The sequence below is a fragment of the Malurus melanocephalus genome, unplaced genomic scaffold (genome assembly GCF_030028575.1).
Source record: "Malurus melanocephalus ecotype Western Australia unplaced genomic scaffold, MMel_1.1 scaffold_19, whole genome shotgun sequence".
NCBI classification, from domain to species: domain Eukaryota; kingdom Metazoa; phylum Chordata; class Aves; order Passeriformes; family Maluridae; genus Malurus; species Malurus melanocephalus.
The window spans coordinates 344,080-364,106 of record NW_026623251.1 but is presented as its reverse complement, the minus strand read 5'-3'; the positions used below and the strand labels follow the sequence as shown (position 1 = coordinate 364,106).

The following is a 20,027-nucleotide window of genomic DNA, read 5'->3' as shown; positions in this document are numbered from 1 at the left end:
ACAGATCTAAAACACAGCACCATGTAAGCTGCTGTGAAGAAAATGAACTCCATCCCAGCCAAACCTACCACAGGTCTTTACATTATAATGGCTGGGGTTTTTTGTACTGCTGTGGTGGTTCAGGAAAAGTAGATCTGGGAGAGATCCAGCAGTTGAATGTCCTTTGCTTATTAATGGTTGGAAGATCATTCCATTCATAAAGGACTTCATTTATGTGCTAGGAACATAAATTGGTCAGGATTCTCTCCGGTACAGCAGAAGATACACAAAATGCGTTTCAGGAATTCAACTAACAAGCCCCCAGAAGTACAGGAAAAGGCATATTTATATTATCAACGGTATTTTAATGAGTAAATGCATGAAGTACATAAATCCCATTCCCTAATTATGTTTCGCAGTTACCATCAGTATCACAGTTGACTTTGCATTGCTTTGCTTTYGTTTTGGCAGAACTGCCTGGGTCCCCTGATGAACATTTTGAARGAGCACATTGTTTGTATGGAGAAGGAGCACCTAATCTCACATCAGCCTGAACTGACAGCATTTTTCATGAAAGTTCTGGACTTCAGAACAGAGCATGCTGAGGTATGCCGAGGTAGCTTGATTGGGAGGATGASCAGCAGCTACACTTCTCTACATGCTAATTCTATCACTTGTTTAAAAAAAGATTAGGAGATTCCACTGTATATGTGCTCTGAAATTCTGCATATCAAATATTCTGTTCCAAGATGTTCCTATGGTAGAAAACATGATAGTTATGTACTTAGTCTGAAATAGACAAAATTAAAATGTGCTTTGAAAGCTCAAATTCTTAAATTTCAAACTTAGAACTATGTTTTCTGATTTTYCTAGGATGATTTAGAGGAAGTTGGTAAGATAGAGGCTTACATTATTGATTGTCTGATCAGTATGGTCATGAAACTTTCTGAAGCTTCTTTCAGGCCCCTCTTCTTCAAGGTAAGAAGCCTAAATGTAATTCAACTGCATCAGCGTGTTTGTGTTTTCCAGTGCACAGACACAGGAGAGAGCTAATCTGCCTTTCACTTTCAGCTCTTTGATTGGTCCAAAACGGAGTCTACCCTAAAAGACAGGCTGCTGACATTCCACAGAATAGCAGACTGCATTGCAGACAAGCTAAAGGGTCTCTTCACCTTGTTTGCTGGTCATTTGGTGAAGCCATTTGCTGAGACACTGAACCAGGTCAACATTTCTAAAACTGGTAAGCTGTCACTTACTGGCTACAGAGAGGCTTAGTCTTGATTGCTGAGAGGTTAATTTTAATTGCTGAAATTTTAATCTTACAGGATTTATTTCACAGCACACATTWCCTTATTTCTCTCTTTTTTTCTTTTAACTGGTAAATGAGAAATCTTCCTCTCTTGGGACCAAAGGACATTTTTCATCCTTCGGCACTAGGCTGTCATTACAAAGTTGAGACCACATGAAAATTTTCAGTGTCAGTCCCAGTGAGTTCCTTGAGTATGAAATTGTGTGGAAAGAGGGAGATTTTTTTTTTCTTTTTGCTTCTTTCATTTTCATTCATTGACCTCTCTTATATGCTAYCTGTTTTATTCAGACTCCTCTAAAACTGGGCAAAAATAGGCATTACTGTTTTCTATGGGAAACTATTTGCCTATCCTATTTGTAGTAACCTGAAGAAGTTCTCAGTATCCACAGGTATGGCCAAGCACTTGTCCTGTAGCCTGTGGCCATTCTCTTTCATCTCCACCAGACTGTGAAGGGCAGTAGCAGACCTGCTGAGGCAGTAGCTTAGTGCCAGATAACATATGACATCCACTTTATTGTTCTGAGTGATGAGTTCTTCATTGCTCTGTAGTACATCCCTTASCTACATTCACAGACTAGCAGTGTTTCTATCCTGCAGGGGGAAGTATTGTGTTTTCATTCTTTTGATGATTTTTTTTTCTTCTCATTAACTCGTGTGTAGATGAAGCTTTCTTTGACTCAGACAATAACACAGAAAAGAGCTGTCTACTGTTGCAGTTCACCACAGACTGTCTGCACAAGCTCTTCCTGTTTGACACCCAGAAGTTCCTGAGTAAAGAAAGAGCAGAAACCTTGATGCAGCCTCTGGTCGATCAGGTATTGACAAACCCATAAAAATAATTCATAGCTGATTTTTTTTTAATTTTGATAGTTAAAAAAAAGTTAGGTGTCAGTCCTGCTTAACAAGAARGGGGGGATTAGTTCATTGTTTTTGGGCTACAAACAGTATTGTTTTGCCTAAGACTCTGGATTAATTTTTTATTCTTTTCTAAATGTCTTCTTTTCTGTAAGGTTCATGTATGCTGTTAAGCTCTTGCAGACCAGTGCACTCCCACTGATGAGCTTTGACTTAATTCTTGAGTACCTGAAAGCCAAAGCTTGAAGAGGTTTTGGCTGGGTTTATCTGAGCCTGGATCTGTTTTGTTTCCACAGCTAGAAAATGTTCTTGGAGGAGATGAGAAGTTCCAGGAAAGAGTGACAGCACACCTGATACCCTGCATAGCTCAGTTTTCAGTGGCAATGGCAGATGATTCTCTTTGGAAACCACTGAACTACCAGATCCTGCTGAAAACAAGGCACAATTCTCCTAAGGTTGGGAGCTGTCAGAATTTGAACTGGTTTTCTTTGTCATGCTAGAAATTGGGAGAGTGCCCCCAAAAGCAGAAGTGAATTAACCAAGTCATTGCTGAAATATTAGCCTAAATTAAAACTCTAGTGCTATAGCACAGTACTCCCAAATTGTAGAGATGTGTCAATGTGCTCTTCTGCTCTCACTGTAAGCAGTCAGTATTCCACATGTCATTCATACTGTGGGGTTTAGGTTTTTTGAAGATTTGGTATCTGTTAGAATAAGAGATAATTATTTGTGTCTAAAGACAGGAGCACTTTAGTGGGGTAACTGGAAGACAGTTACCAACTTTCAGACCTGTTTATTATTATATAGCATTTTGCCAAGACTCTTGTATTGACAGGTTAAAGATATTAAGGGAATGTACTTGGTTTTTCATAGCGCTGAGCGAAGCTCTGACCCACTGGAAGTGGTATTGTGACAGGAGGTTCAAGTCCATTRTAACAAATAACTTCCAGCAACATTACCTGCTTCTTTCAACCTGTTTTTCATTTGCCATTATATTAACCCAGATGTTAATATTTAAATTAGCTTAAAACTAGTTCCATTCTATAGTGAAAGATTATGACCTTGTAATAAATGGGAAGAAGGCAGGGGTGGGGGAAAACAGGGAACTGTACTGCAGTGTTTGTTTCCTTACRTAATCATTTTTGTTTAGGTCCGATTTGCTGCCCTGCTTGCTTTGATAGAAGTTGCACAAAAACTGAAGGAGAACTACCTGGTCCTGCTACCAGAATCTATTCCATTCTTAGCTGAGCTTATGGAAGGTAATGGTCTAAACAGACAGGCTCATTGYCATATGTTTATGCTGTAAATCTTACTTATTGAAAGATGGTAGCTTATACTGTGCAAGATGCAAACTGAAATGGATTATATCAAATACAMTCATGAAGTTCAGTTCAATTATGGYAGTTTCCTCAGTGTTGTAGGGGGATCTCTGGGCCCATCTCTCCATTTTCAAGTTTTAGACCAATGATACAGTAGAAATAGTTTGCCTAATTCAGTGACAAAACATTTCTGAATAATAATTKCATAAATGGTGTTTGAGGGTGGTTCTAGCTTTGATGAGTGATGAAGCCTTCCTAGGGTAGCCTTTTAATCACTGCTTTACTTAATTCCTGCTTAATTTTATTTTTTAGATGAATGTGAAGAAGTTGAACAGCAATGCCAGAAGACAATTCAACAATTGGAAGTCATTTTGGGAGAACCACTCCAAAGCTACTTCTAAGTTTAAGCCCTTTGTTTTCAAATAGTCTGAATTTGTCTGAAWTGCTTTACCACCTTCAGGTTTTACAGGCAAACTGTCATAAAAMTTTTTATCAGAGACAAAATTTTAACTTTTTAATAAAATATTTTAAGAATCTGGCTCTATAATTTCTGGATGGACTGGGAAATTACGATTTTTCCTTAACTGCTCTTTTCTAAACAGTGGGAAACTGGAGCAGGCTATAAACAAATCCACTGTGCTTGGGGATACAGTTACTGTCCCGATAAYGGGAGTGGCTGTCATGCTCCAAGCACAGTACTCTCTGGACCAATGGACTGCAATCYTGAGAAGCTGTTTATTCTGTCATCTGTAGGGAAGTAAAAAGTATACCCACTGAAGAGAAGGAAAAAGAAGTTCCAAGAAACTATGATTTAGTTCCCAAATGAATCTGTTTTATGGTCTTTGAAGGCTGCTACTGATTAACTAAGTTTGACAATTAATTGCTTGCTATAATAATGAATTTACCCAAAAACTTACTCCTTGTATTGCATCACAAGGTGCTGTTCATTACATGAGTAGTAAGTAAGGTACTGAGACTCAGTAAAATAGAGTTTAAAATGCAACTGCATAGAACTGACACTATACAGAGGATAATCTTACACCCCATTGGGTGCTGGGAACAAGCCTCTGTCCCGRGTGCAGCATGCCATGTAAATCCCATAAATGGAAAGATTACCACATGAAGCCCTTACAGATTTTCTTAAGTCTGCTGTCAAACAAAAACGACATTCCCATGAGAACTCCCGCTGAGCTCTTTTAAAGGCAAGGACACACAAGTGCTGTTACTGGCATGAGGAGCTACCTAACMGCTCCTCTGCTGCAATCAGCCAGCTGAGTTTATCCTGGAGCCAAGGGATCTCTACAGCACAGCTCAGCACAACACTGTCCTGAAGGCCACCCCAGCACCACCACAGCCCAGCCCCAAAGCCTGCTCAAGTTAACTAGTCTGTGGATCACTAATTTCCTGATGTGCAAATGGTTCTTCAGTGAGGCTCACAGCCAACTTTGAGATACTGGTAAGGCAATAAGCAGAACAAAACAAGRTAATAGACCAAAAAGGAATTAATATCTACTTAGCTATACTTGGAGAAAAGCAGAGTTCAATATGTTTTTATTGATGCTTTTTATACATTAAATCTGGTTATTTAAAGTCTTTTAGTGTACATACTATTCTTGAAATTGCTTCAGTTTTAGCAGTTTTAAGATAGGCAGGGACATCCTTCAGGCATGTATTGACAACCAGTAGTTAACTTACTTTTAAAAAGAATATAAAAAGATTGACATTTGTATGGAAAATGAATAGGAACAGCTTATTTCACACAGGTAGTATTTTAATACAAGACTGAAAAAGGATTCATTCTCATAATCCACTGATAAGTAGTCAAGTTCCCTCTCAGCTGAAACCCTACCTGGACTACCCGAATTAACAGATTTTTTAAAAATGAAACCCACAAACCTCTACTTCAGGCCCTAAGGAATCTTAACCCAGTTAGAAGCCACTTCAGATCAAAYAAGCTGTCAAAAGTTAACATATTTGAAACCAGCTAAATCACTTTCTCGTGTTTCACTTTGGAAATCTAAAAGGTAGAAATCTTGGGCCCYTTTYAAGCAGGAAGTGAYRTGACCRTGAGTGTCAGAGAAGGTACTATTGCAGCAACAGGCTAAAAAGACCAAACAACTCCTACCTTTTGCCAGAAGTAGTGGATCAACTATTTGCTTAATCAAGCCTCACTGTAAAGACCTGTTATAGGTGCTAACATAAATTAAGACATAGAAAATAATAATCCATAGTTTTATCTTAAATAAATCCTAAACATCCCTTTTGAGGTSGATAACTGTTATCTTTGGATCCTATTTCAGTCTCATTTCTACTTCACAATAACGAATGTATGGTATTGAGGAATGCCAAATGGTAGTTTAACTTAATCATACAGAGTGCAATTGTTAGACACAGTATTATGCAGCATTTTCATATTGCTAGGTTCAGTAATACAGGAGATTTATCTGAGCAAACACTTACTTAGCTTGCCAGGAAACTGTAAACTAGAGAAAGATTTGATCTCGCAGTTAGCATTTCTGGTACTTGCCTAACTCAGAGAGGCAAATGCAAAAGCCTATAGATTAAAGGCAGGCTCAGCATGAGTCAGCACCTGTTTGTACTGGACAAGGAGGCACTGTCATTAGAAGAGGTTAAATTCTTTAAGTACTGGATGGAAAAGAACTACCAGCTCCTCACATCTAACAAGTGAACATCTCCCGTCACCTCCACTAAATTGATCTTTTCAAGCTGTTTAAAACGATGTTTGTACTCCAGAGTGTGAACACCATTAATTGCRACTTTGAACTGGTAGGCATCACAGAAAATAATCAGCTGGAAAGCAAGAAGAGAAACAGTTAAGATTTAAGCTCAGGTAAGATACAAAAAACAATCCTAGCCTACACTTAGGCAAGACCTGTTTCTGTACAGAGAATGTTTCATGTAAAAGCAACATTTAAAAAACAAGAATGGACCATAAATAAAATTCATAGAATCATAGAATAATTTAAGTTGGAAGGGAGMCATAAGGATCAYCAAGTCCAACTCAATTTAAATTTGCTCTGAGCACAGGTTGAATTTTCGCAACTATTTARAAAGGAAACTTATTAAATCAAGACAAATCTCTGCTCTCTGTGGTCCCATTTAATCCTAAATATTCTCAAGACTTGAAATGCAGGAATAGTAGTTTTATGTAAGTCTGTATTAGTAACAGGACATTTAAGCACCAATGCTAATCCATTCGGCAGATTTTCCCGTGTGATGCTAYGTTTCAGTTAATCTTACCTCAAAGTACATCCCTGGACTGAAAGGGAAGTTAGAAACTTCCTTTTCTTCTTCTCCCCAGCTGTCATGAAGATAGGAGTTTCTTACAAAAACTTTATTTTTCATTCGGGGATTAAGATGTAAAGCAATGTCCTTTGAGTCACTTGGCCTCAGATTTATTGCAAAGCTGGAAGATATTTTTTTAAAGTTCACTGACGGTTTACAAACATGACACAGCAGTCAACATCATTTACCAAGTTCTTAGCGAGTACTCAGGGCTGTTTGGGAGCCAGGGCTGTGATTCACTTGAAAACCAAGCAGGCAGCCAGCATGCACTTGTCTCCTTTGTACAAAAACCTTTGCTGAGACAGCAAACCTGARACATGACCCAGCCAGACCCACTTCATCACTCACATGAAGTGATGTCTCAGCAAAAAGGTATTGAGCCAAGAKGGCCAAGAGCTGCTCCCCTACTGCACTAGGAAACAGCATTCCCACAAGAACATATGGAGCTGCCTGCTCCCTCATCTCTTTCACTTTAATGCAGGCAATGGAGAGTGGGAAGCTTTGTTTTTATCTAAAGGCAACATATTCTTCCTGCCGACAAAACTGGTYAGACACTAAGCAAAAGCTTGAGGATTCTCTCCACACATGTAAGACTGGTGGGACACCACACATACAAAATGTTATTTTGTAGGCAGCAAAGATCTGCCCCAGCTGAATGAATACTCTGCAATCTCAGACATGCCCACAAAACAGGGTTCCTAAAGGGAGCTCTGGAGAAGAGTGATCAGAGGAAACAGTCATTCAAATTCAAATGAATGCTTCAACCTGTGGCAAAGACCTTATTCTTGCAATTGAAGAAAAAATATTCCCTCCCCACCCAAATTAGCTCCAATGTCAGGTTGTTGCCCTCTATTCTGAATTAYTCAGTCCAGATAGGAAATACTGCAATACTTCCAAGCTGAGAAGTTCTTCTTCAGCAAGAAAAAGAAACATCTATARCTGCGTGAAATGAGTGAAAGACATGAAATAAGTTATAGACTCTATATAAATATGAGGGCAAAAGCACAAACATAAAAAGCAGACAACCTGCAGTGCTTTAAGAGCCAAAAGCCTCTTCAAGTTTATATGCAGCACATTCAGCACTTAAAAAGTGCTGAGAAAATTTTCAAGCCAATAGAAGGAAAACAAATGCTACTCTGTGAGTATTAATCATCTTATTCAATCTGAAGTCCATCCAAACTTTGTGAATACAGATTCCAGACCTTGGACTCCARTATGAATATGAACTCTGAATCATACTCTGAATCTGCTGTTCAACTGCAGGGAAGAAAAATGTGCCCTGAGGAAGCAGGAGTGCACTGCACATACACAATGTGAAAAGCATGGTTCTCATCATTTGCACTAATTSCTTCAATTTTAGGCATGTTTTTGCAGAGCCAAAACCATCCTTCAAATAAAGGGCGTGCTGAAGCACAGATCTTTCCYCAGCTCCATTTTAAATATGTTGTGCTACCCTCCTCCCCAAACTTTATTTCACATTTGGAAAATGTCTTCTTTGTGACCCATTGTTTCTAATTTGCTATCAAAATTACTGCTTGTACTCCCCTTTCAGCTTTCATGGAATCACAGAACAGCCTGGATTGGAAGGGACCTTAAAGATCATTTCATTCCAACCCTCCTGCTGTGAGCARGGACACCAGACCAGGTTGTTCAGGGCACATCCAACCTGGCCTTGAACACTGCCAGGGATGGGGACACCACAGTTTCTCTGTGCAACCTGTTCTGCTGCCTTACCACCCTCACAGTAAAGAATTTCTTCCTTATATCTAATCTAAATCTACTCTCTTTCAGTTTGAAGCCATTCCCCCTTGTCYGTCACCACATGCTCTTGTAAATAGTCTCAATCTTTCTTATAGGMTCACTTCACATACTGAAAAGCCCCAAATAGGTCTTTTCAAAGCCCTTTTTTTCTCCGATTGAACCATCCCAATTGTCTTAGCCTTTCCTCTTAAGAGAGGGGCTCCATCCCTCTCATCACTCAGTTCTTCACTTTCATCACTCACTTATTGTCAGTTAGGCATCTTCATGCTTATACCAAGGAGGTTTTTCAGAGAAATATTTTAACATGAAGCATTTGAGCACACCAGCAACTCATCTCACTCATCTTTCACCTATTTCTGCCAGTTCCCTTACTCTTGGGTTTCTTTAGAATAAAAGCTGTCACTGTAAGTACATTTGCTCACACTTCTTGCACAATGGAAAGCCTGAACAGACATACAAACTTGTGCGTGACACAGGTTTAGTACGTAAGACACTCAGGTTTTACCTTCACTTTTCACAATGGAGCTGCTCTCTTAAGTCCTCTCTAAAGTGGTGTCCTGCTGATTCCTGAGAAAACTGCATTGTAACTTCAGATGATTCCAGATGCAAAGTTGCAAGTAAGTAAGGCTATACAGAGGCAATGGAAAAGCCTACTCACTCTCAAGAACACTTCAGTTAAATAACAGAAAAAAAATCAGTAACACATACCTCTTTGGGTTTTTATTCACTTCTCCTTTAATGGCAATTGTGCATCCTGGATGAAGTGCAGTATCAAGTTTCCCAACATAAGGAACACCCTGGAAGTAAACCCTCAGTAAAAATTTTGACTGTGACTTACTTTTTTCAATATACAATCTGAGTTTTACTATGGTAGAAAGAAATTTGGCCTAAAATTGCAAATCTGCACTTACAGCTGAAGTAATTCCTACCAGCTTGTTGTGGGATCCTAATAGTAGAGTGGAAAACTTACACTGAGATAAATACATCACTGTATTAGTTTTTAATTTAGGCTACCACCTTGGTTCACACCAAACATTTACAACTACTTCTGTCCCCACTAATGGTGGAAGGAAGGGAAGATGGGGAAAAAAAAAGAAGAAAAAAGTAAGCATGAAACTCTCATTTAAACTATCTAATAGTTTAAATCCTTACCACATAATTTTTCAGACTTAAATCTGACTTCTCATCTCTGGAAGTGTCAGTTTTGCTTTAAACATTAAGACTCATGCCAAAGTGTGGTGTTGTCCCATGGTTGCATAAGTGCTAGAATTAGAGCAAGCAAGGATTCTGCCCTCCTGGTAGCAATTCATAATGACAGACACTGCAAGTATTTTATGTGTCTTATTTTTTGTGTTAGAAGTTATTTTTATCAGGGAAAAGAAGGGAATAGAGAAGCACTTCACTATGTTTTTGCTGAAGTCCACCACTAGCAAATTACAATGTTACATGTTATTTGGTTTTGAAAAAAAAACAACCTGAAGAAGACAGGTTGTCAAGTCACAAAGCATCAAAAATCATGCATTCATTAAAACTTTACCTTCTCCACAAATTCTATGTGTATRTATTCCTGGCTTTCAACCCCTGTTCAGTTTGAATGTGGACCGTATGCCAGGGTGGATACAGTCCACCTGCACATGATTTTGCAAAAAGATGAGCACTCTATCAATACTCCATTGTTAACTGCATGTAAGTGCCACCCCTAAGGTGCAATGCTTGCATCCAGCTATCTGAAGTGTACACAGGGATCTGTCAGCRAGAACAAAATTTTTAGCAGACAGGTTCCAAGACACACGTTAACTTAATATGACTGCAGAATACTTTGATTTGCAGGTATTCCCTAAGGCAGAGAAAACAAAATATGCTCATTTTGATATGTTTGAATGTGACCTGGTCCTTTAAAACTTCAGGTACCTCACTTCTTATTTCTTTGTTTATGGTTGTGGATGCTGTGTTTATCTTTTGGGTTTTCCAAACGATTTAACGAAGAGTCTCATTTGTACTAGCAGCAGAGAACAGGATTACTCTCTACTACTTACTGATGGTCTTCCCCCAGCAGACTTTCAATTCCCTTGTTCTGTGCACGCCTTTTTATGAATAACTGAGGGAATTTTACTTTTTTTACTCCATATTTGCCTTAAATCTACGGAAGACACTTACCAATTGTGAACCATTTGGCATTTCCCCCTACAAGAGAAGAAAAGAGCATTATCTAGCTTATCAGACAATAGGGAGATTCTTTCAACCTGTTAYAAACATACGTACGTTTTCTGTGCTTATCTTTGCTACTCCTAGAGATGATGGCTGAGAGCCTTGTAAAGACTGCAGAAAGAGAGACATTTAGGTGTCATTCCTAACATCATATAACTTCAACATAAAGTTGGTTTAGAACAATGCAAGGGTCATCATGCTTTGAATGGTGAACTGTTGAGATGGAAATCTAGGGCTACATTAATGAAAATGATAGCCAAACCCCTACAAACCACAGAAAAGTTCTGAAGATAAGTGCTGAAGCAAAATCAAGATTTCTGAAGATCACCTCATTACAGTTTGAATCTTTACTTAAACGGTCAGAGCATTGTAAAGCCCTCAGCATTTGAGGGTACCCACAGAGTATTCCTCACTGGGGGAGAATTACCAGTATGGCACACAGGGGGTTCTCAGGACTCTAAGCAGCCCCCTACATTCTTGTTCTTTCCTGTGGTAAGGACAGATGAGCAACATGGCCATGAAGAGACACAGTTCTAGCCCAGCCCTAGCAGGTTGTGTCTTCAGCTTGTTTATTTCAACATAAACATTCAACTTCCTCCTCAGAAAAGTGTATAAGAAACAAAGACTAAAAGAATCACCTTTCTCCTTTTGTTTCTTCCACAAAGGGTACAGCATCAGCAGCCACAGACTAAACCAAGGGTACCTTTTGTGCTTGAGACAGAAACCAACCTACTGCACTTGCTTGCCCTCAAGCTCTTCTCTGAGTCAGTCCTCCAAGATCAGGACACAGACAACTTTTGCAGGAGTATTATTTTGGCAAGATGCCCAAGGCCAACTGATGGGACCCATTAAAGTCTGTTAAGGTGCTGCAAATGATCTTTAAACATAGCAGACCTATGTTTAAAGCTTAGACTTCATTATGTTCAGCTTCACCTCCTACCAAAACAATTATTAGTCTGCTGACATGAGTTAGACCTGATATTTGTCAGCAACAGGCCCAAGCTTTGCCCACAATGTAGTGAAGGTGGAGCAGAAGAGACCCAGAATATTATACAGGAGTATGTAGGCTACCTTAGTGAATGGCAGRAAAGGGAAAAGGCATTCACCTTCTGTATCTCCCTGGTATTTATCACCTTCAGTTTCTGTTCTAAAAGTGTAACTCTTCCAGAACAGAAGGATCTCTCCTTCTGCACAGAAGGATCTCTCCTTCCCTATTGGCTTACTTTCACTAGCAGAGCTGGCAGCTGAGAGGAAGCACAGCACAGGTTTACTTTGAATTCACTGTAGTTTGGTCCATATACAAGTCAAGCTATAAAGTCTGAGAAAGAATACTTCTTCTCATCCCCCATAAATATACATTTCTGATTTCATTCAACAAATCAGTCAGTTTAGCAGGAAAAACAGGGCTATGTGCACAAGGACTTCCAGCTGCGGTCGACCTTGGCATTTCAAAGCCAAGTAACAAGTTACAGCCATGGCTAAACCTGTCACTTAGAAGTGCTGAATACTCAAGAGTTCATTCTGAAGYCCCTGCAATATCTGAGGAGTCTAATCTACTCCTAGATTAAGTATCTAATCAATTCTTATACCATCTGTCCTATTAACTTTGTAAGCTGTAAACTTTGTCACTTTCTTGCCCCTAACTGCAAGACTGAAACAGGAAGACAGAAATCCTCATGAGACTCACATGSTGAAATGTGGAGAAACAAAAATCTTGTTACTAACATTAGACTGTATAGCTCATTCCCTTTACTTCCTTTTCACCATGAATCCTACTATGCAGTTTAGCAGGACAGATAAAAGGAATCCAACAAGGCATTTATCTATACAACTTACCTTTGAAACAAACTCTATGGTYTTGATCTGCACTTTGCCATATATTCCAAGGGTATCTACTTTTTCAAGGCTAATTCTGTGGTTGTAGAGCAGCAAGTGCTTTTTGTTTACAGTCACCTAGAGAGACAGGAAACAAAACAGAAAAACTATTAAACATACATTATACCAGCCACACATCAAATTGTAGGCACACATCTCTGTTTTACACTGGTTTGGTACAGAAGCAGTGACTGTCCTAGAAATACGAGATCAACTAAGTTCAGCTCATCCATTATTCAGTCTCTCTTTCCATCACTATGAGAGAGATTTATATGCCTACACTGAAATTTGCATTTCACACCTTTGTTTCTAGCAGCTGATCATTTACCAATGTGGTATTACCAATAAAATCTACTATTGCAGTCCAATAGAGCAAGGCAMATACACCTCACATGTCCCCTCCAAGAGGACTGTCCTACACCAGGCACAGAACAGGTTTATTCTATGAATAGCCCTGATTATTGCACATAAGAAGGGAAGTGTGGAGAAGCCATTAGCCATGGCAGGAAGTTATTTGCTACTCACCCAACTTAGAAAGAAGCAATACAAAATTAAAGGTCTGATTTAATTAGCACCTCTTTAAAAAAGCTCTAAACTTTTCTGCAGTGAGGCTATACTACAGAACACTTCCATATACAGTAAATGTTCTGTATATAATAATATACATATAAAATGATGTAAATATATATATATAAATAATAATATTATGTATATAATAATATATATAATAATATAATACAGTAACAGAGACACCTAGACTTCCAGTATTTCCTTTAATTATACAAAATGCCTCTCTTTTATCGTCCTGACAAYAGCTGCAGATGAGGAATTGACCCAGACTCACCTGAAATTTATCCTTTAAAATCATSATGACAATCTCGAATGACTTTCCTTTTTCAAAGGGCATCTCATAAGTGATCTCCTCCCAGCCCCACTTTTCCCTCTCCAGTGTATTGCAAACAATGCACCCAGACCTTTTGAAGCGGGGGTTGAAATGGAATGCCACATCAGCTCGAGGCTTTATGCTGCTGCCACACTGTAAATCCACCTGGAACCTAATCATAAAAATGAGACAAACCACATTCAGCTCAGCMTCTCAAGAAATCACCTAAAAGTTTAGTACAGTTGCATTTTTCTGTGGAGCCTCGGAACAGGAAGACAAAATGAATGCCACTGGATAAGAAAAAAAAAACCCAAACACATATTTGTCAAGACTCCTGCATATTTGTGAAAGGTCTCCCATAATTTATTGCAGYGAATATAAATGTTTAAGTATTATTTAATGGTTATCATTCATATCACATAAACTCCTTATTGCATTCACCACCTTCCCTCCCAYCATCTTCAGCAGAATATATCAAATGAGTCTTGGATAAGGACAGGGAACAGAACCCTCTTACTGGGCACAAGCACTACCTCCTTATCCCAGTTTAAGTTAATTCCTACACACAACACATTCGGTTACCAATTTTGTTAGTCTGAGATGACCCTYTAAGCCTGCATTTAGTCTGATGCTATCGCAAGGGTTTAGATCAAGCCTTTCTGTGCCATCCTAAGTAGAATCACTGGAAACATTTTATCCATTACATTCATTACATTGCATCCATTACATGACACCACAGCCACTACCTGTCAGCATCGTCAGGAACAGTCCCATGTATCACAATCAGCTCTCCAGGAACAAGGCCACCATGTATTGTCCCAACATATGGAATGATCTAGAAGAGGGAAGAACAAAAAAATACAAACAAAAAGATGTTCCAATAACATTTTGCAATGGAGGCAAAAACGCCCACCATAGTTCAAAAATCAGTGTTCTAATACTTAATTATATGTTGCTCTAGAAGATTAAAAGAAACACAACTAGCTTTTCATTTAAAAGAAATCACAACAGGAAAGGAAAACTTGGCATATTCTCCCCTATGAAAACCAAGCTTTTCAGATAAAACTGAAACTAAAATATCCATCCTCGACCCCTAGCTCTCAAATGAAGAGTCGTAATATTTTATTGCCTCACTATCCATAGAGCGAAAAGAGGATTCTTAATTTAAAATTAGGTCATTCCCAAGGGCTGACTATTATCAGCCCTTTGCTGGTACTAGGAGGCAACTTCCACAGCCCTCCTGACCTCASACTACAGGAGCTGCCTTTTTGCTTGTTCTTGCTCCATTATGGAAAAYAGTAATAGGAAGAGGCTATCACAGAGTGTCTTCTCAGTAAAGCCCAAACAAGCACAACAAAATACCTCATCCTAATGAGTTAAGAACTGCCAAGTGCACTGAAATAGCCCTGCTCAGAAGTCTTGGATTTCATGGTGTCTACTCTCTTAAGTAGTCTGGCTCAAGCCTCACTATCTTTACTTCTGTATCAAYAGATAGAGCAGATAACACATGGATGTTATGCTGAACTGAAATGGCAGCATGACAAGAGTTGTTAAGCTACAGGAAGGGATATGCCAGTGAAGATAAAAGCCCCAAATACCGCAGCACAGCGCACTGGCAAAGGCTCAGACACACCAACAGAAGCCGTAACTCTGATCATCAGCTGGCACACCCAGTGTTTCACAAAAAGAATGAAAGCATCTTAACATTAAACTGGAGAAGCTCCCAGAAGCCTGATCTAAAGTAGAGCTTTAAATCTGCATCTCATCACATTTGCTTCAGATTGAAAAAGAAAATTAATAGCAGAAAATGTTGCATTTGCTCTGGTTAACAGATAATTTTTTTCCAAGGTTGGTTTTGGTAGTTTGTAAGATTTTAGGATACCTTTGAAATGAAACACCAATTGCAAACATGAGTTCCAATAATTTAGCAACAAAAATAATGAACATCTTCATTGCATTGTCTGGAGGCTGCCCTGAGATCAACAGCACAATCTTTTCCAACTCTGCCTCCATATTCCAGTCCCAAATACTCATTCTTCTTCCCACAATTTTCCAAAATTTTGACCCCTAATGTCTAGTTGAATTCTCCTGCCAAGCATTCTCACCCATCATATTCATCAGTCCCCTTGCAGCCACTCAATTTTGCTAGATTCTTAGTCTCTCTCTTACACTACTCATTCATCCCAAATATCTCCCAATCCTTCCCTTCACATCTCCTCTCCCACCAAGGTCTCCAGCTACCAACTCTCAACCTCCCTTTCCTTCTGCAATTCAGTCCTTCCACTTCATTGTTAATTATACAGCTTTTCTTTCTCTTTCAGCTGGGTTCATGTGAAGGAGGTTGAAACTATTTCCCTGTCATCCCTCTATCCAAGTAGACTCTATCCACTTTGTAAACTGTGCCCATATAGTGGGTATAAACAACCGGATTCACTGAGGGCCCAGAAGTGTGACAAGACAAAGCTGCAATAGGTAAGGAAGTCCTGTGCTGGTCTGTGTCACTGTACACTCCACATAAATACTTTACAGACTTTAGTATTTTTAAAAGGGTCAAGCACAGAATGGTAAAAATACAATTTCCTACAGATTCAAAGAAAAACTACCTTTTTAAAGACACAACAAAAAAAAAAACGTTTCAGGTTACTCCTTTAGGGTAAGCCAAAGTCAGGCGGCTGTCACAGATCATGAGAATGCTAGAACTTTTCAGAGAAAGTCTCCAGATTCTGAGCTAGGCAAGCAACATTCTGTCAAATCCAGCCTTTGCAATTGCTGAATCATGTCAGTTCAAGTCTTCCCTACAAAACAGGATTTATTAGAAATTAAGACATGAACTATGAGAAAATATTCCAAGTTTAGTTGTTCAGACTGAAGTTACAGGCACYACAAAATAAACATTTCATGAGAGCTGCCAGGTACCACCCATGTTTACGGAGAATTAGAAGTGAAAGCACTTCTTATCGTATTTTCACTTTACAGCACATTCTRCAAAAATGCCAGACATCTACATAAGCTGTACATGAGAAAGGATTATCCTCCAASGCTGACAGAATGTCTGTCCTGGTTTGGAAGTCCTGCTGTTTGTTTACAGCAGAATTTCTAAACACCATCAGTTCCTATTGCCACCTGTGACGCCTTCCCTCGGATACCTGAGTGACGCAGAGCTCTCAGTAGCATCCCTCACTATGCTAAACAGGACCAGTACTGTTGACAYAAAACAGCAAAGTTCCATTCCCCAAGGGGCACATTGTTAACATGACAGAGGAGGTACCGGGTTACTGATTGTCTTCTGCGGTGCATCCAAGGTCAGTTTACACATTTCCTTCTGTGGTGTATCCAAGGCCAATTTATGCATTTCCTTCTGTGGTACATCCAAGGATGTCATCTTYCCTCCTGCACTTGAAGTTTGTCAGTTCTGAGTGACCGCTGCTAGAGTGTATTTAAAGAAGTCACTGATCAGGCAACACCAAAGKAAGGATCCCTTTGAAAAAAAACAAAACGTTCAAGTAGAGAGAAACAAAGTGACACAACATGAAATGAAACCCTCCAAGGTACAATTATAAATAGCACAAGAAATGATGCAAACATCTTTCCAGTAAGTCCACTTGAGTTTTGAAATRTGAAATTAAAACTTAAAGCACTAAGATGCCACACTGGTAAACAATGTCATCAGCAGCCTGCTATCCCCARATTTCCCATGGCAGACAAGCCTTAGCGGGTGACCTTGCCTTTTCCACCTTTATCACATATAAAGTTCAGAGGCACTAGACAAAGACTAAGAAGAGAGGGTGTTTTATATTTCTTCCTCCAAAATATACAATCCCTGAACTCCACAAGAAATTACAGGAGTTTGTAAAACTTGAATTAAATGCACAACATAAATAAGAAATAACACTTGTGAGTTCATTCAGCTACATTGAAATTTCTTTAGCAAGTCTTTCAACAAAGTGATCAAAATTCAGGGCCCAGCCGAAACTACAACTACTAAGTAATTCTTCTGTCCACATTCTTCTGGAGAAACAAGGTAGCATGTAATCTGCGTGGTGATGGCAAGCAGACGGAAAAAGTCAAAGGTGAGGGCTCTTAGTCCCATTAGTGTGTGACAAGAGCAAGCAATATTAGAAAGAAACAAAACAAAACAAAAACAAAAACAAACTAAACAAACAAACAAAAAATGTTCCAGAACAACACCAAACCAAAACCCCAGGGTCTGTGGCCTGTTTCACAGGGGTTCATCTTCTGCAATGATTAAACAACAGAGTGGTCTATTTCACAACTATCTGGCTTATCTTGTTGGAGATTCTGACCAGATGGGTATTAACTCACCTATTTAAAACCAGCATCTAGAATACAACACAGACAAGATAAGGTGCCAACACCACATAACTATTTTGCCCCTTTGATCCTTTCACGGGATACTACCATTAATACACTTTTGCTTGTGCAGGCAAATTTCATTGATTTCATTTTTAAAAAGAAAAAATCAAGACCAAAGCAAACAATAATTTACAAAAATAAATTTGAAACGTTCAACAGCAGGCCCCATGAAAATGAAACCTACAACCCACCAGCCTGCTCTCTGAACTTCCCTGTGTGTGCAACAGCCATCTAGATCCTGCTAGGAAAGGATCCTGGCACAGGAMTGACTTATCAGTCTTGGCAGAGCAGGTGCACTATGACAAAGTGATGAGTTAAGGGTTTTCTTGTTTGCCTATTCGTATTTTRTTAACAAGGTCACAATAATAAAGGAAAGCTGCAATTGAGGCTTTGTTCAAAAGCAGGACATACGACTGCAAGGCTCTCCTGAGCCCTTCTGTCAGAGGAACCACTACAAGTATGTGTTACACCAAATCTGCAACACGGCAAGTTAAGGCGCTCTGACAGTGCTTTGAGAACTGAGATAAATCGGCTTCCCTGTTATCTCACACATTGCAAGGGGCTGGATATCTCTTCCACAGACAAACAGGAAACCATAGAGGCCAATAAGCAGCTATGAGGTTTCCCACTGTGTTTGTCTGTGACACAGAGAAAATGTGTCCTTCACGAGTTACCTTCAYGAAGGTAACTCCGGCCAGTCCTTACAATCAAAGCGAGATTTTACACCAATGCAAACAAAGCTCCTGCAAAAAGAACTACCGAGATGCTTTCTGGATATCTGCAAGCAATTACAGTACAAAACACCGGCGGTGTACCCCCGTCCCCGGCTACAAACCAAACACATCCGAACACTGCAGGGCCACAGAACCACGTTCACCAAGCAACCTCGGCCACTTCAGCCTTACCGCGAACCGAGGCAGCTCCGGCTCCTCTGAGCCCCGCCGGGGGCAGCCCCTCTCCCCGACACGCATAGGGTCAGGAAGGGGGTGTGTCCCTGCATTCCCCGCTCCCTCTCTTACCCGCAGGATGCACCTTGGCGATCAGCAGTGCCCGCACACAAGCGGGACGCGCCCGCCCGGCGCCGCCATCGCCGCCCGCCCCGGCCCCTCACAGCGGCTTCCGGCCCGCGGTGACGTCACGGCCCCGCCCGCGCAGGCGCCTCCCCCTGTGGGCGGTGCTGGACGGAGCCGGGCGGGCCCGGRGTGCTCTGGGGCCTGCGCTTACCTTGGAGACTTCATTTGGCTCCTTCCCCTGYGGGCACTTCGCTTCCTCTGTGCGTTGTGCTCCCTCTGAAGATCCCTTGCTACAGCCTGTCCCCATTTCCTGACAAGACGCAGCTCACAATCGTTAGGTCCTTTCCAACCCTTTGGTGATCAAGTCCAGCCTCTCTGCCAAGACAGGGTCACCTCCAGCAGAAAGCGTCCGTGTGGGGTTTGAATGTCTACAGACCCACGACCTCCTGGGCAGCCTGTTCCAGTGCTATGCCAGCCTCAAAGAAATTCTTCCTCATGTGTATGTGGAACTTGTGTTTTAGTTCAACTTAGGCCACTGCTCATTGTCCTGTTGCTGGGCACCACTGAAAAGAGTCTGGTATCAACCTCTCGAAGCCAACCTTTGAAATGAGTCTGGCACCATGCTCTCGAAACCCACCTTCGAGATTTTATATGCATTAATGAGATCCTCTCTCAGCCTTGCCTTCTCTAGACTAAATGCGCCCAGCTCCTGCAGTCTCTCCTCAAACRAGATGCTCCAGACCCCAAATCATCTTTGTGGCCTCTGCTGGACCCTCTCTAGGAATTCCTTGTCTCTCATGTCCTGAGGAACTCACAACTGGACATAACACTCCAGARGTGGCCTCACTAGAGTGGAGCAGAGGGGCAGAATCACCTYCCTTAGCCTGCTGGCCACATTCCTCCCAGTGCATCCCAGGATACCACTGGCCCTCTTGGCTGCAAGGGCACTGCCGGCTCATGGTCAGCTTGTAACCCACCAAGATTCCCAGGTCCTCTCTGCCAAGCTGCTGTCCAGCAGGTTGGCCCCTGCCTGTGCTGGTACTTGAGATCATTCCTCCTCAGGTGCAGGATTCTGTACTTGCTCTTGCTGAACCTCTTTAGGTTTCTCTCTGCCTAATTCTCCAGGCTCTCCAGTGACCCACGAT

General features: G+C 40.6%; 2 protein-coding genes across 3 annotated transcripts in view; one reads left to right on the top strand and one right to left on the bottom strand.

Annotated features, from left to right (window-relative positions):
- HEATR1 (HEAT repeat containing 1) overlaps window positions 1–3,996 on the top strand; it is a 35,640-nt gene extending 31,644 nt beyond the window's left edge. Inside the window, exons 39-45 of the mRNA XM_057389720.1 lie at window positions 451–585; window positions 853–957; window positions 1,051–1,219; window positions 1,949–2,103; window positions 2,440–2,598; window positions 3,294–3,402; window positions 3,775–3,996. Of these exons, the coding sequence (XP_057245703.1) occupies window positions 451–585; window positions 853–957; window positions 1,051–1,219; window positions 1,949–2,103; window positions 2,440–2,598; window positions 3,294–3,402; window positions 3,775–3,863 (921 nt within the window). The 3' untranslated portion in view covers window positions 3,864–3,996. The remainder of the gene's footprint in view (window positions 1–450; window positions 586–852; window positions 958–1,050; window positions 1,220–1,948; window positions 2,104–2,439; window positions 2,599–3,293; window positions 3,403–3,774) is intronic.
- Window positions 3,997–5,514: 1,518 nt separating this feature from the next.
- Window positions 5,515–18,999, bottom strand: LGALS8 (galectin 8). 2 transcript variants are annotated; one of them, XM_057389721.1, is made up of 10 exons: window positions 18,889–18,999; window positions 16,764–16,973; window positions 14,242–14,330; window positions 13,457–13,667; window positions 12,574–12,690; window positions 10,792–10,848; window positions 10,687–10,713; window positions 9,238–9,326; window positions 6,724–6,889; window positions 5,515–6,273 (listed from the first exon to the last, which is right to left on the bottom strand). In XM_057389721.1, the coding sequence occupies exons 2-10, from the start codon at window positions 16,875–16,877 to the stop codon at window positions 6,124–6,126; spliced, it is 1,020 nt and encodes a 339-aa protein (XP_057245704.1). In that variant the 5' UTR covers window positions 16,878–16,973; window positions 18,889–18,999; the 3' UTR covers window positions 5,515–6,123. The 2 variants fall into 2 exon arrangements, with proteins under 2 accessions (XP_057245704.1, XP_057245705.1); XM_057389722.1 differs by lacking the exon at window positions 10,792–10,848.
- Window positions 19,000–20,027: the final 1,028 nt, after the last annotated feature.